This window comes from Sinocyclocheilus grahami, unplaced genomic scaffold (genome assembly GCF_001515645.1).
Source record: "Sinocyclocheilus grahami isolate Dianchi unplaced genomic scaffold, SAMN03320097.WGS_v1.1 scaffold277.1, whole genome shotgun sequence".
Taxonomy (NCBI): Eukaryota; Metazoa; Chordata; class Actinopteri; order Cypriniformes; family Cyprinidae; genus Sinocyclocheilus; species Sinocyclocheilus grahami.
In genome coordinates this window covers 880,906-894,786 of record NW_015505456.1, presented here as the reverse complement: position 1 = coordinate 894,786, position 13,881 = coordinate 880,906, and the positions used below count along the sequence as shown (strand labels likewise).

General features: G+C 37.8%; 1 protein-coding gene across 2 annotated transcripts; it reads right to left on the bottom strand.

The window, feature by feature from the left end:
• Positions 1-634: 634 nt before the first annotated feature.
• On the bottom strand, positions 635-13,295 carry LOC107600052 (G-protein-signaling modulator 2-like). Of its 2 annotated transcripts, none has more exons than XM_016291816.1 (13): positions 11,245-11,566; positions 9,188-9,409; positions 7,842-7,977; positions 7,057-7,196; positions 6,844-6,967; positions 6,630-6,745; positions 5,118-5,273; positions 4,814-4,922; positions 4,508-4,637; positions 4,289-4,371; positions 3,994-4,167; positions 1,277-1,448; positions 635-1,164 (listed from the first exon to the last, which is right to left on the bottom strand). In XM_016291816.1, the coding sequence occupies exons 1-13, from the start codon at positions 11,295-11,297 to the stop codon at positions 848-850; spliced, it is 1,932 nt and encodes a 643-aa protein (XP_016147302.1). In that variant the 5' UTR covers positions 11,298-11,566; the 3' UTR covers positions 635-847. The 2 variants fall into 2 exon arrangements, with proteins under 2 accessions (XP_016147302.1, XP_016147301.1); XM_016291815.1 differs by lacking the exon at positions 11,245-11,566 and adding an exon at positions 12,665-13,295 and having other exon boundaries at positions 636-1,164.
• Between the last annotated feature and the right edge of the window lie 586 nt (positions 13,296-13,881).

The window sequence follows — 13,881 nt, the reverse complement described above, 5'->3', positions numbered from 1 at the left end:
GCGGGTCGATTCGAGTGCAGCAGGACGAGAATGCGATGGGTCTGTGCTGGTGACGTCACTCTCCAGTACCAGATCTGGAGTCTTCAGTGTGAGCGAATTGGTCCTGTGATTGATGTGACAGTGATCTCAGGGAAACTGGAGGAGGCCCATTTGCCACGTTATGCCTGTTTAGCTGAGTCAGACCCCTCTCTCACAGAAAGTGTAAAGGTCCTCAGTGTTGAAGATGGTGGATTAACCTTTGAATCAGTGGAGTTGACTCGTTTTCATGCCAAAATACTCCATCTTTTTCTCCTAAAACAGTGCTTATGAAACTAGGGATACCAGTGAAAGTGCACTGTGATCTACTTATCTTCATGACACACAAAGATCCCATCATTCTCCATGTGTATTTTTTTTACCAATAGATTCACTTTTTGAAGAAAACATTTAAATAGTGGAAAAATCAAGTCATCAAATCAATCTTTCAAGACCTGAAACCCCAATACAGAAGAATAACCAACACCGTCTTGAGGTTTTTGGTGCTTCTGTCCAACCCGAAGCGATCAAACTAAGAGGAGACATCAAGCCAAACTTCTTTGAGGTCATACATCCTGTGGTCGATGAAATCAAAATGACTCTTAGCCGAGTGGATGATCAGAAATCAGTATGGACCTCAAAAATTTGCAAATCCATGCTGCTTAATTCTGAATTTAATTGGTTTCCACAAGTGGCTGTCAACTTTGATAAAGTTGTTTTTTGATAGAAACTGGCATGCTTTTATTAAAAGTGTTAAGAATGTGAATAACATAGCAGACAACCTGCTTCAGAAGCAAATCATTGATAAAGAATTATATTCTGAAATCACATCCTAATTCAACCAGTGAAGCCAGCATGAGGAAGATCTGCAGCATAGTGCGTAAAGGTAGTGACACTGTGAAAGAAATGTTCCTCTCCATTCTTCTGGATGAAGATCCTGGTCATCGGGTTCGGTGGCGTCTGTGCTGGCCATGACCTGGCTGAGAATCATCTGTCTGCTGCTAGTGCTGCTGTGTTCGGATAGGGTGAGCAGGCCGGGCAGACTGTTTCCTGTTCCTGCCCTCTGCTCATCCAGCCTCCTGCCCTGAGCGCTGGCCAGCAGTCTGAGGAACGGCTCCTGACCTGGAGATGCAGCCGACTCTGAGAAAGCTGGATAGACAGACACATGTTCAGCTACATGTGTGATATTCACGTCATTTTAAATGCTACTTGTTCGAACATTTAAAGACAAATTCAATGGATAATGTGAAAGACGACTAACATTTTCTGATGGTTATGGGTGGGGTGGTGGGTGGGGAGGCGGAGTTAGAATTGACAGACAGGTGGCTCCTCCCATCCTGTATGACACAACGCTGGTCATCCATCCTGTTGCTCTGGAAACGACTCAGCAAGTCAAAGAAGCCCTCGTCTCCTAACACGTCAGTACTCCCATGCTGGGAGCAAAGAGGTCAAAGGTTAAAACTAATGCCCTCTGAAGAACTGAGAACACGCACACAATTTTGCAACCAGTATTTTCAATTTATGAACTACTCCGATTTTAAAGGGGAAGACGTTTCAGATGTGAAGCAAGTTATTACATTTTTTTTCTTTAGAATAATATGGACCCATGAATCTTTCTCAGATCAGGAATCTCAACTAATAAATAGTCTTTTTTGACTTAGTATTCTATGGGTTTTAGTAAACATTAGGGATGCACGATATTGGATTTTGCCGATATCTGATATGCCGATAACTTTCAACTCATTTTGGCCGATAGCCGATATATAATTATTTGTAATTTTGGTTCGTTTTTTTAACAAGAACTTATTTGTTAGGATTAAACAAACAATAATAAAGTTATTTTATAATGACAGTAGGGCTGGACGATATGGCCAAAATGTATATCACGATATATTTCTTAATTTCGGTCGATACGATATAATTCCGATATCGATATGAACACTATTAAAAAAGCCTCATAAAAACGGCCAAGAACGGCCACAACAGATGTCTGTACCTACAAACTTAATTAGCCAACTCTATGAAACCTACTCCTATAAAACTATGGCGCAAATAAATAAATGTTCACCTTTTATTGGTATTTAGCCTTCATACAAACAAAAAATGTGAAATCACAGTCAAATAAATCTCAGACTCTCCATATTAATATTTTTTGTCAAACGCCACAAATAAATCAATGTATGAGAAACACTGGTAATGTAATCGAAATATCGGGAAAATGTGTTTAAAAATCATATCACCGTTATTGAAAAAAATTATATCACGATACATATTGATATTGAATTATTGTCCAGCCCTAAATGACAGTACATTGAAGATTTGAAAATAACTATAAATAAACTATATATTAATCATTGCATTTTTTTTTTCAGAAAGATACAGTGGTAACCCTAACATTTTATTTTATGATTTAATATTTGTAAATGGTCTAAAGCAAAAGAGTTGTAAAATTTCTACATTTTTAGAGCTCATAATTTGCTTTCATTTTATTAGAAGTAGGCCAACAGCGCCCCCTACGGAATTAAAACTCCTTACTGAGCAGGCTTTAGGACCCGGGGACGCTGCCTCTGCACGTGCCATTACTGTTTACTCCATCATACACCGAACGCTTCATTCTGTACCTGCACTCTCAGTTTAAATGCAGCAAGTCGAAACAGTGAATCCAATCACCATTCAGGCAAAACTTTGCTTCAAGAATGAGCCACAATGCTGATATGATGTAATCGCACTGTTGACGTGATCTAATCGCTAGCACACGTTAATGTATTCCTCTTATTGGCAAGACATATCGGCATAATTTTTCATATCGGGCCGATGCCGATATTTACATTTAAAGCCATTATCGTCTGATTCCGATATTGGCCCGATAAAATCGTGCATCCCTAGTAAACATGTTTGCATGTGGTTTTAGTACTTTGTTCTGAGGTGCTTCCCGTGTGTTGCTGGTATCCTGCAGGATTTTACTGGAGCTGCTCTGCAGTTTGTGCTTCTTTCCTCGGAAACGATTGACAAAGGAGAGCTTTGAGGATGACTTGGCCAGGTTTCTCCAGTAATGGCTGTAAACAAAGCAGCTCCGCTCATGAACACTACTTTATCAGATAAAAACGCCATCTAAACTATTCTGAAGACAGTCGGTTCCCTTCAGAGATACATTCATATAAAACACCCGCGACGCGTTATGACTTTGAAATGTGCAGTGCTCATGTTTATTCAACGAAGTCAAACGCCACAAATAAATCAATGTATGAGAAACACTGGTAATGTAATCGAAATATCGGGAAAATGTGTTTAAAAATCATATCACCGTTATTGAAAAAAATTATATCACGATACATATTGATATTGAATTATTGTCCAGCCCTAAATGACAGTACATTGAAGATTTGAAAATAACTATAAATAAACTATATATTAATCATTGCATTTTTTTTTTCAGAAAGATACAGTGGTAACCCTAACATTTTATTTTATGATTTAATATTTGTAAATGGTCTAAAGCAAAAGAGTTGTAAAATTTCTACATTTTTAGAGCTCATAATTTGCTTTCATTTTATTAGAAGTAGGCCAACAGCGCCCCCTACGGAATTAAAACTCCTTACTGAGCAGGCTTTAGGACCCGGGGACGCTGCCTCTGCACGTGCCATTACTGTTTACTCCATCATACACCGAACGCTTCATTCTGTACCTGCACTCTCAGTTTAAATGCAGCAAGTCGAAACAGTGAATCCAATCACCATTCAGGCAAAACTTTGCTTCAAGAATGAGCCACAATGCTGATATGATGTAATCGCACTGTTGACGTGATCTAATCGCTAGCACACGTTAATGTATTCCTCTTATTGGCAAGACATATCGGCATAATTTTTCATATCGGGCCGATGCCGATATTTACATTTAAAGCCATTATCGTCTGATTCCGATATTGGCCCGATAAAATCGTGCATCCCTAGTAAACATGTTTGCATGTGGTTTTAGTACTTTGTTCTGAGGTGCTTCCCGTGTGTTGCTGGTATCCTGCAGGATTTTACTGGAGCTGCTCTGCAGTTTGTGCTTCTTTCCTCGGAAACGATTGACAAAGGAGAGCTTTGAGGATGACTTGGCCAGTGAGGATTTGGACTGCTTGAAGAGGATGTCACTGGTCCACTTCTGACCCTGCAGGACAGACATTGAATTGCTCTATGAATCCCTGATGCTGAGATTTAAAAACATAAATGTATGCTTCAATGTCTTATGAACTGATGACTATAAATAGAGTTATGAATCAGATAAATACATTTGCGTTGATCTTGTCAGGTGTGAGTTTCATCAGCTCTAGGTTCTCCATACTGTGCCGTCGGCTCATCCTAGGTCTGGCTCCTGGAAAAACAACAAAGAAGGTCGATCAGGTTAAAACCTTAAATGCAATGGTCCCTTACTTTATTCAAGTGATAAATCATACAGAGGAACTTGGGATACTATGGCTGAAGGGAGACCTAGTGCTGTATTTGTGTACCATGCAGGTTGTAGTCAATCTCTTTGTTCTCAGAAAGTACTGAATTGTTTGTGCTGTAACTGAGGCCGAGGACCATCTGGAGATCTGAGACGTTCATGCGAGCAGTGAGTTCCCCGCTACGATCACCAGTCTGTAAACAAGACAATTCGGGCATTTAATGCAAGCAATAATAATTTATTTATTTATTCAAAATGCGTATCTGCTGCAGTTTAGAGCAAAACTGGTTTTATAACAGATTTCATTTAAAACAAACATCAAAGGTACTTCTAGATATGCACCTACTGATGGGTCTATAACTACGCGCACCTCTTTTGAGATTTCTAAGTGCTTTTCTGCAAAGTGCATGGCCTGGTCATGATTCCCTAGTGCTGTATGTGCGTTTCCCAAACTCCAGCAGGCCCTGCCCTCACCGATCCTGCAGAAAACATACCTTTCATTATGAGTATGCAAATTATTATTATGCGTTATAATCGTTTTTATTTATTAGCTTTTGTTTAGCAGGGAACATTGGGAATATTTATTTATATGAATTTGTTTGAACGTTTGCCACCCTGTTCCTTAGATATCAGTTGGCCACAAGCAAAGCATGATTCCTAGTGTGTGAGAGCACCTGTCATTGAGGTCCTGAGCGATGATGAGATGTTTGAGATGGTAGTCGATAGCTCTCTCATAGTCCTGCAGCAGTGTGTATGTGTTGCCCAGACTGTAGCAGGCCTGAGCCTCCACCGCCAGATCCTTCAGCTGCCGCGCCAACTGTAGAGCTTTCCTGCACTCAGAACACAATCACTGTCAGAGCTCAGATAGAACCACAACACAGGTTTTCAGTTTTTTTTTACTGTTGGTTACTAGGTCACCAGTAGCACCGTCAGTACCTCAACTTTATGGAAACACACCTAATTCAGTTCACATTTGGATGGAAATCCAGCTATTGACTTAAATGTCAGATAATAATAATATATATATATATATATAGTATTATAATAATAATAATATATAAAGATTTTATGCATAATGTGGGACTTTTAATTATAAATAAGACCAAAATGCAAAGGGAATCTTATTTTGAAATCTGTGTGCTTTACTACTTCCAGCGTCTCATTCAAAAAGATGGGGGAGATAAAAATATGCACTTTTACAACAATCTACAATATATTACAAAATAAAAACCATAAAGTAGTAATTCATCAACAGTAGATCATAAGCAATTACCTGTCATAAAAGTGTAGTATACACCTATTGCGTGAGACTGTGGAACGTGTAACACCATTTTTGACTTTGAACTTGGCAGCATGCACTAATTTACTAATTATAATAATTATATCATTGCCTTTTTAAGTTTAATTATCACATTAGAATGTACCACAATTCCGTTTTTCCATCTTAAAAAAACAACAACAAAAACGTTTTTCCATCCTCAAAGACCTTATAAAATGATAATTATGACTAAGACTTTAAAATGACCTTTAATTTAATCAACTGAAAAGAAGACTTATTACACTGCTCTGTGGAATACTTGATTCTGATTGGTCAGTCGAGACATTCCAAGGTATGTTATCCCTCAATAACAACCGGTAAAAACTAATAACACAGGCTCATCCGGGTAACTGAAGTCGGCGCTGTACTCTTGCTAGGAACTGTTTTTTCTTGGTGGAAGCTTTGCATTTGTTTAGCTAATAAAATATTAAAACTCGATTCAAAATAGTGTACAACTTTTTCATTATGTCATCCTGGTATCGCGGACTCGCTCTCTCATTTCATACAAACGCAGCTGCTGCCATTTTGCTACGATTGTTTTGTATGCTGTAATGGATTATAAGATAACTAACGAACATTTTCGTCTTAAATCTTTTATCGCCATATTTATTTATGTGGTGAAATGTTGTGTAATAAGTGATGAGACTGCTTCGCGTCGGGGTCCTGATCGCCCTGTCGGGGGTTATTCTGCGATAACAACCGGCTGGATGTACATTATTCTTTACTTACAGACCCACAGAAACCCTGGAACAATATTTATATCAAACCCCACTTTAACAGGGCTGTAATGTGTAATGCTCGCTCTCTCGCCCAGAAAAAAAATCAATCAATCAATTATTAAAAAAAAAAAGATATTAATATTACTCACCTGTAATGTTCTGCAGCCCTCTCAAACTCCCCAAGGAATATACAAGCATTTCCCAGGTTGCAGTAGGCTCTCCTTTCTGCAGAGCGGTCACCAAACTCTTTAGCTATAAGCAAACGCTGGAAGACAAATGGTTCACGCACATGCAGTGAGTGCTTTTGCACAGCTTTACAGTTATTCGAATTTCCATAATCAAATGATGACACCAAACACTCACCTGTTCATGAGAGGCCACTGCATCCCTGAAGTTTCCTAGAAGGTAGTACGTGTTGCCCAGGTTTCCATAAGTTCTGCCCTGTGCTGCTCTGTCTCCGAGCTCCTTCACGATACACAAGTTCGCCCTGAGCAATTGGAGAAAAGGAGGAGGATGTAAAAACTCATACCATACACACAAAAACTTTTCATTCACATGAGTGTTGATAGTACTCACTCATAGTATTCCGCAGCTTTTCTAAGTGCTGTCATGACCTCCTCAGGAAAGTCTCCAGGTTCTGCTCCGCTCCAGCAGATGCTCTTCCCTTTGGCATGGTACACATTTCCAAAATTATAAAGTGCTCTGGCCTGCCCCACCTTTAGGAAAAAAGCTAATTAAATAAATTGAAAGAAAAAAAGTACTACTAAGAATGTGAATCTTAGATGTTAATTATATACCAGGTGCATCTTATGGAAGCTTCCAGCACAAAATAAAGGAAGAAGGTAAAATAAAGAAAGTAATTGCATTTAATTTTTTATCGGAGTTGTGCTGATTTTTTATTATAATTTTTTTTTTTTTTAATCAAGCCCCCAAAAATCAATTTCTCTTCGACAATTCAAAATTTTGAATGTAGGGTAAAAAAGACCTGTTGATTTATTCATCAGATTCACACAAATGCATGATTACAATATTCAGCAATGATTAATTCACATTTACAAAAAGTTTTATATAATTACAACATTCATCAGACCCTGTCTACATCTATTAATTTACAGACTGTTAACTGTTTGATTTTTTTGTCAGTTTGCAAGCTAATTTTTTCAGTCAATGCCAGAGCTTTCTAATGCAGCACTAATATGATTGCCTCATCAGAATGAATCGCTAATGTTGTAGAATATTTCATTTGCGAGTGCCTCTGTGTAAAAGCGTCAATGAATAATGTTAAATGAATATATTTAAACGTAATAGGTTCTATTATGGTAATGTGACTGTCTATTGTGTACATTAAATGAATCACTCACCTTGTCGCTCAGTTCCTTGGCAATATCTAAATGTCTCTGGCAGCAGACCACTGCTTCATCAAAGCGTCCCAAAACCTTTAATGTGTTCCCCAGGTTACCGCTGGCTTTGGCTTCACCGAGCCGATCCCCGGTGGTCCTGAGAGAACAAATCAGTGATATCATTAACATTAAATACAAATATTATACAATCCTAAAGAACATTCATTTTTGATAATACAACCGAAAAACCTCAAATTTACACTACCATTCAAATTTGTGGTCGGTAGGATTTTTTTATAGACATGCAACGATTGCAATTTTCTTGGCCGATTCCGATTTTTTTTGTCAGTGTGACCTGCCGATTACGATTTTCCTTCTAAGAACTATAATTGACAGCATATACAAACAAAAATCTATCCTTTATCAATGCAAAACAATTATTTACATAAAATAAATTATTAAACATTACATAGTACTGATTTGGTACTCAAGAAACATTTCGTATTATCAATATTGAAAACAGTTGTACTTAGGGCTGCACGATTAATCGAATGCGATTGTCATGCGCATTTTGATAGTAATGCCGGTTCTGTAATCAGCAGGAAATCATCACCACGTGCTTTCAGATGGAGCAGAATTTACTACACATAGCCGTAGTTCACTGACAAGTTACGCAAAAAAAAAATCATAAAATCGTTCGCGATAATGACAGCTGTTTGCATAGCTTCTCAGTGAACTACGGCTCTGTGAAGTACATGCTGCTCCATCTGAAAGCATGTGAAAATACCACATTTAATAACATATTTTTACTCCAAACTCACTTCATAACGTCAGTCGAGTGTTTGAAATAAATCCTTCTGTGAGATGATGTGGCTTCTTACACAGAATAAGGCACGCAACATATTTCATTATAAATATACTTTATTTTAATAAATTATAATAATAAGAACTCAGATAAACCATATATTGCCGTAGTCGTGTGTTTATTAGTCACGTTGAATCAATGAAAGCAATTGAATCTTCTGTTTATTCAGCTGCAGCAATAGGCATTTTCTGGGTTTCTTCTGCAAGGCGTATTTGGTGTTTCAGTGCTAGAGCGCCCTCTGGCTTTTGGATGGAGATTTACTGCTGATCACAGAACCGTGCTTCACTGAAAGATACGCATGACAATTGCAGCTTCTGTCGAATCGCAATCTCGATTCCATTTCGATTTATCGTGCAGCCCTAGTTGTACTGCTTAATATTTTGTGGAAACCATGATATTTTTCTTTAAAACCCACGATTCCTTGATAAATAAAACCTTTACTGACCCTAAATAGTTGAACAGTTGGGGAAGCTACATTTGCTGTAAAGTTGTGTAAGCATACCTAGTTAGCGTAAGATCATGGTGGTGGAAATCCAGAGCTTTGCTGTAGTCATGCAAGTGAAAGTATGCATTGCCCAGTTGACTATAGACGGCACTCAGAACCTGCAGGTCTTCTGTGCCAACCTGCATGGCGGCCTCGAAGAAAGAAACGCCGGCGCTGTAATCCCCCACCTTACAGAGACGCTCCCCCTCCAGAGCCAGGTCCAAACAGGATGCCTCCATCCTGCAGGGGGCAGCAAAAACAAGATGTAGTTGTACTGACTCTCTTAGTAGAAATAAATCGAGAAGGCAGGATGTCCTCATTACAAAAACCAACAAAATCTTATCTTTTATAAATAAAATTTTGTGTATCTATCTCATAGTCAAACACTGGGAAAATTCAATGACAGTAAGGTGCTGTCATAACAGACCACTGATTTGTTTGTGCTGGGAAAGTTAAAAAAAAAAAGTGTCAGTTTGACATTTGAAACTTTGAATTAAAAAAAAAAACTTTGCGTGTACACACAAAAAATTGGTTAAAAAGTCTTAATTTTGGGGGGCTTACAGGATATAATTTCTATCCCAGGAATACAGTTTTTGGCACACAATTTCAGGGAAATAATTAAATTTTTTTAGGGATGCACCGAAATGAAAATTCTTGGCTGAAGCCGAAACCGAACAAAATGAAACACTGGGCCGAAGCCGAATACCTAGCCCTTTTTTACGAGTTCCCCCCTCCATGTATTTTGCCAATTTTTTTCACCATTGCATAAATTAAATAGCCAAAATGTGCTTTTTACTATTTTGTCTTGCTTTTCAAAGAAAAAATCAATTACAAAACAATAATTAAAAAGATTTAACACTGAATTTTTTTTTACATTCTAGCACAATTTAATTTTAAAGCACAATTTAACTTAAAATTAATAAAATAATATTTTTTGGCCATCAGACCCCCATGTATTTTTTAAATAAAAGCAGCCTTGCTGAGCAGAAGACATGTCTTTTAAAACATTAGAAAATATTAGAGATCCCAATTTGAACACTATGTGTGAATGTTACAATAAATGTATTAATAGAGCTGTTGTAATTATTATCATTATTATTGTCTTTATTTTATTTTACAGAACAGTAAAATTACAATACTAACATTTATGAATGTTGATGGAGTTCTTGCATTTTCTCAACTTGGCAAAACGCGCAGGAAGACCTCAATGCTTCTTTTTGTTGACAACAGCAGATTTATAAATGAGTCTCATTACGAATATGTTGCACGTATTGCATTGTCACACGCGATATAAAAATTCATAAAAATGTCCTCCCCCTCCGGTTGAGCGGTCTGAGTCACCTGTGAGTAGGATGGCCGAAGGAGATGAATCCCTGGAACTTTTTCGACGTCGAAAAAGACGAAGTCTGTCGTATGTGAATTTTTCGGGTAACGTAGACTAACCATGTTCCCATTTTGCGATTTCAATCATCATACAGTAACCAGCAACAATCACCCCTTCCTCTTCTCATCGAAGAAGTTCGCTGCCTGCAGTACTAAACAGTCTCTCGCTGTCGGTGCTTGTAATGATTTTTGCGTCTTTCTCAGACAGTTTACATGCTTCCACACTGCTGTGCTGACATGTTTGATGCATTATAAAGAGTGTGTGCCTCTCACTCTGTGCTGGTTGCTATTTGATCGAGTCACGTCATTGTTCGGTACAATTTATTTGGTCTTTTCGCTTATTCATTATTTAATAATTTCGGTTGCCGAACATTCGGTGCATCCCTAAATTTTTTTGATTATTTCATTGTATGTTATGGTATATACAACAATGCGTCACACATTAGTTGTGTGGATTATCCTCACGTTATTAAATTAATACTGGCCAATGTAAAGGCTTAAAACTCCTTACAAATTAATTAAACAAAGCTAAATGGAAAAAGGACCCAACACAAAAATTCATTACCAATCAATCCGACACTGCATAATATGTGGCAAATCAATCAGGCCTTGCAAATATCTTTACCAGTTTTCCATAATAGATTAACCCCTAAACATAATAACCAGTCCGTCAGAGTTTGTAGAGGCCCTACCTGGTGCCTTCACGCCTCACACAATCAAAGAAAACTGGACATGTGAAAGGCATCTAAAGGGCTTCGTTGGCTCAAAATGTTGTCTTAAAAAGTCCTCCGATGGGGCCGTAATCTCTAAAACCAACCGTTCCAAACACACATACATCACGATGAGGCTGCCAATCAACCCAATTCTTCACCAGGAATTACACCTCTACAAACTCAAATGATTTTTAAAAGAATATTCTACACAGCAGTTGTCTATCATACAATGTCACATCGGACGTCTTTGAGGGCAGAGGTTGAAGATGGCTTTGGCAAAATCTGTCATGCTCAGCACTTGAACAGCTAATCTGATTGTGTTTCTGCTTTCCACTGTTGTGTGTGATTAGTGTGCACAGAGAGGGACACTACAGAGATTAGACCCACTGCGTTTGCTTCTGATGTCATGAAATTCGTTTCATCATGTGACTAATCAATAGACTACACGACTCAGAGAGCTTTCATCTAGAATATAAAAAAATGGAATCGATTTGCATAAAAGAAACTCAGAAACAGTGATTGTAGTTTGTTTCTCATGACAAACTGGTCTTGGGATATTAATGCAAATTAGTATGATTATGGCGATCTTAAAAATCTACTTTGTACATTCAACAGTACAGCAATGCACTAACAATGCCAAGGTCATGGGTTCCCAAGAAAATCAAGTAATGATAAAATAGATACCCTGAATGCAATGCAAGTTGATACAAGCATCTGCCAAATGCATAAATGTAAATATGACTATATATGTATTGCTAACAATGTCTGAGTAACAGATGTTTGCAGAGGACTGACTAAAAGATAAAAACTAACCCAACTCATGGACCGCAGAACAGAATTTGGGCAATCGTCATAAATGATTCACAGTGATATTAAATATTGAGTAAACTGGTGCACACCTGCTTTCTCTCTCTCTCTCACACACACACACACTAAAGCTCTACAATAATACTACCTTGGAAATGTTATGTTGCAAAATGGTTTGGATCCAAGATTTGGGTTTATTTTGCTGCTAGATTTCTCTCAAAATTTCAGATTGATAATGACATTCAAATTCAGTCAAACACCTTCCCCAACAAAATGTTTTTTTTTAAGACAAAGGGAGATGCATAAGATGATGACAAGCAATTAGCAATGATTTATTGAATTATTGAAAAGTTTCGATTATAAGCCTACTTGTAACCTTAAAATAAATTTTAGGTATTAAATCAAGAGAGACAAAGGGCACATTTATGGTCTGTTAATTTAATACAGTGCTAAATAAAATCTATGACTACGTGGCATGTGAATACAATTTTGGTCCATCTTTATGAATGAGTTAATACTGGACTAGCTCTAAATATATTAAAGGGTGCATTACAACTGAAAAGAATACGTAAATCAAGTGTTGCATGCCTACCTGTAGTGGACAAAGGTCCGGTTCTCATTCTGCATGCTAACCACTGCACTGCTCGCAGCCATTGAAGAGCATTATGAAGTACTGATCCGAGTCAAGTCCAGAAAGTAATCCAACAGGGAAGAATAATGAACTGAATCCCAGAAAAAAAGTTTGAATTAATTATAAACTCTTCCAAAGTCTCTCTGACGTTTTGCAGTGGTGGAGTCCAGTGCACTACAGATGAGCTTATCCAGACTAATATTCACCACATGGCTCTGGGAAGTGAGTGTTTGTGTGTGTGTTTTGTCCAGGATGCTCTTCCGGAGCTCTCTGTGAAAAGAACACAAGACGCCGAGTGTGAAGCCTCATTCTGTGCGTAATGCCATGGCAACACCCACTAAGCGGTGGACACATGCAGTGGAGGCAGATATTAAGAGTGTGTGTGTGTCAGCTTTGTGTATGTGAAAGCTAAATCAAGGGGCCCAACAACAAGAGAGAAAGCAAGAGCGACTGGCCCATGAACACAGTTGATTATCTGCCATGCAAGCAGGCCGGTACCAAATCATGAAAGAAAACGCATTCATTTTTGTGGCAAGAGAAGGGTTTTGTTCACCATTCTCTTACAAAGCCCCACAGATGTAAAAAGAATCACAGCAGGAAAATGGTAACTGTCGGTCACTTTCAAAACATATTACGCCTCTGTGACATTTGGAAAGCTGATTTGTCATTGCCAAACTAATCCAGAAATAAGATAATCAGCTTGAAGAATTACAGAGTTCACTGAAACATTTAGTCTACTGTACAGTATATTTATCATTTTAGAAAGATCCAAATATTGCACAATGTCAGTATGGTGTGCCATACTTTTCTTGTGCATATTGAAGTAGTGACGAAACCGAAGTAGCAATAGATATTTTCTTCCGTATTGTGACATGCATCTGGGTATAACATTATTATAGAGGAATAGAGAAAGAAAAAACGAAAGGCAGAGACTTAGTTTTGACCATCGGTTGATTGTATTTTGTGATGTGGGTGTTGCACTAGTTGCGCTAGTGGATAGTAGAAAGGCAAGGTATAAGCAGACAAAGAGAAGTCTGTCAATTCCCTTGAAAGATCAAATTATGACATTTTGATTAATTAAGAGGACACATTTTTTTAAATAAAAAATAAATAAAGGTGTGGTTCTGCAAGTAAAAATAGTATATTGTTTATTATGTTTATATCGGTAACTTATAAAT

Bases quoted from the DNA above. Each gene is read 5' to 3' on its own strand.
- LOC107600052 (XM_016291815.1), bottom strand. From the start codon at position 12,726: ATGGCTGCGAGCAGTGCAGTGGTTAGCATGCAGAATGAGAACCGGACC. The intron at 4,923-5,117 runs GTGCTCTCACAC...TGTTTTCTGCAG, and splicing joins GCTCAGGACCTCAATGACAG to GATCGGTGAGGGCAGGGCCT. The intron at 4,168-4,288 runs GTATTTATCTGA...TCTGTCCTGCAG, and splicing joins CTGACAAGATCAACGCAAAT to GGTCAGAAGTGGACCAGTGA.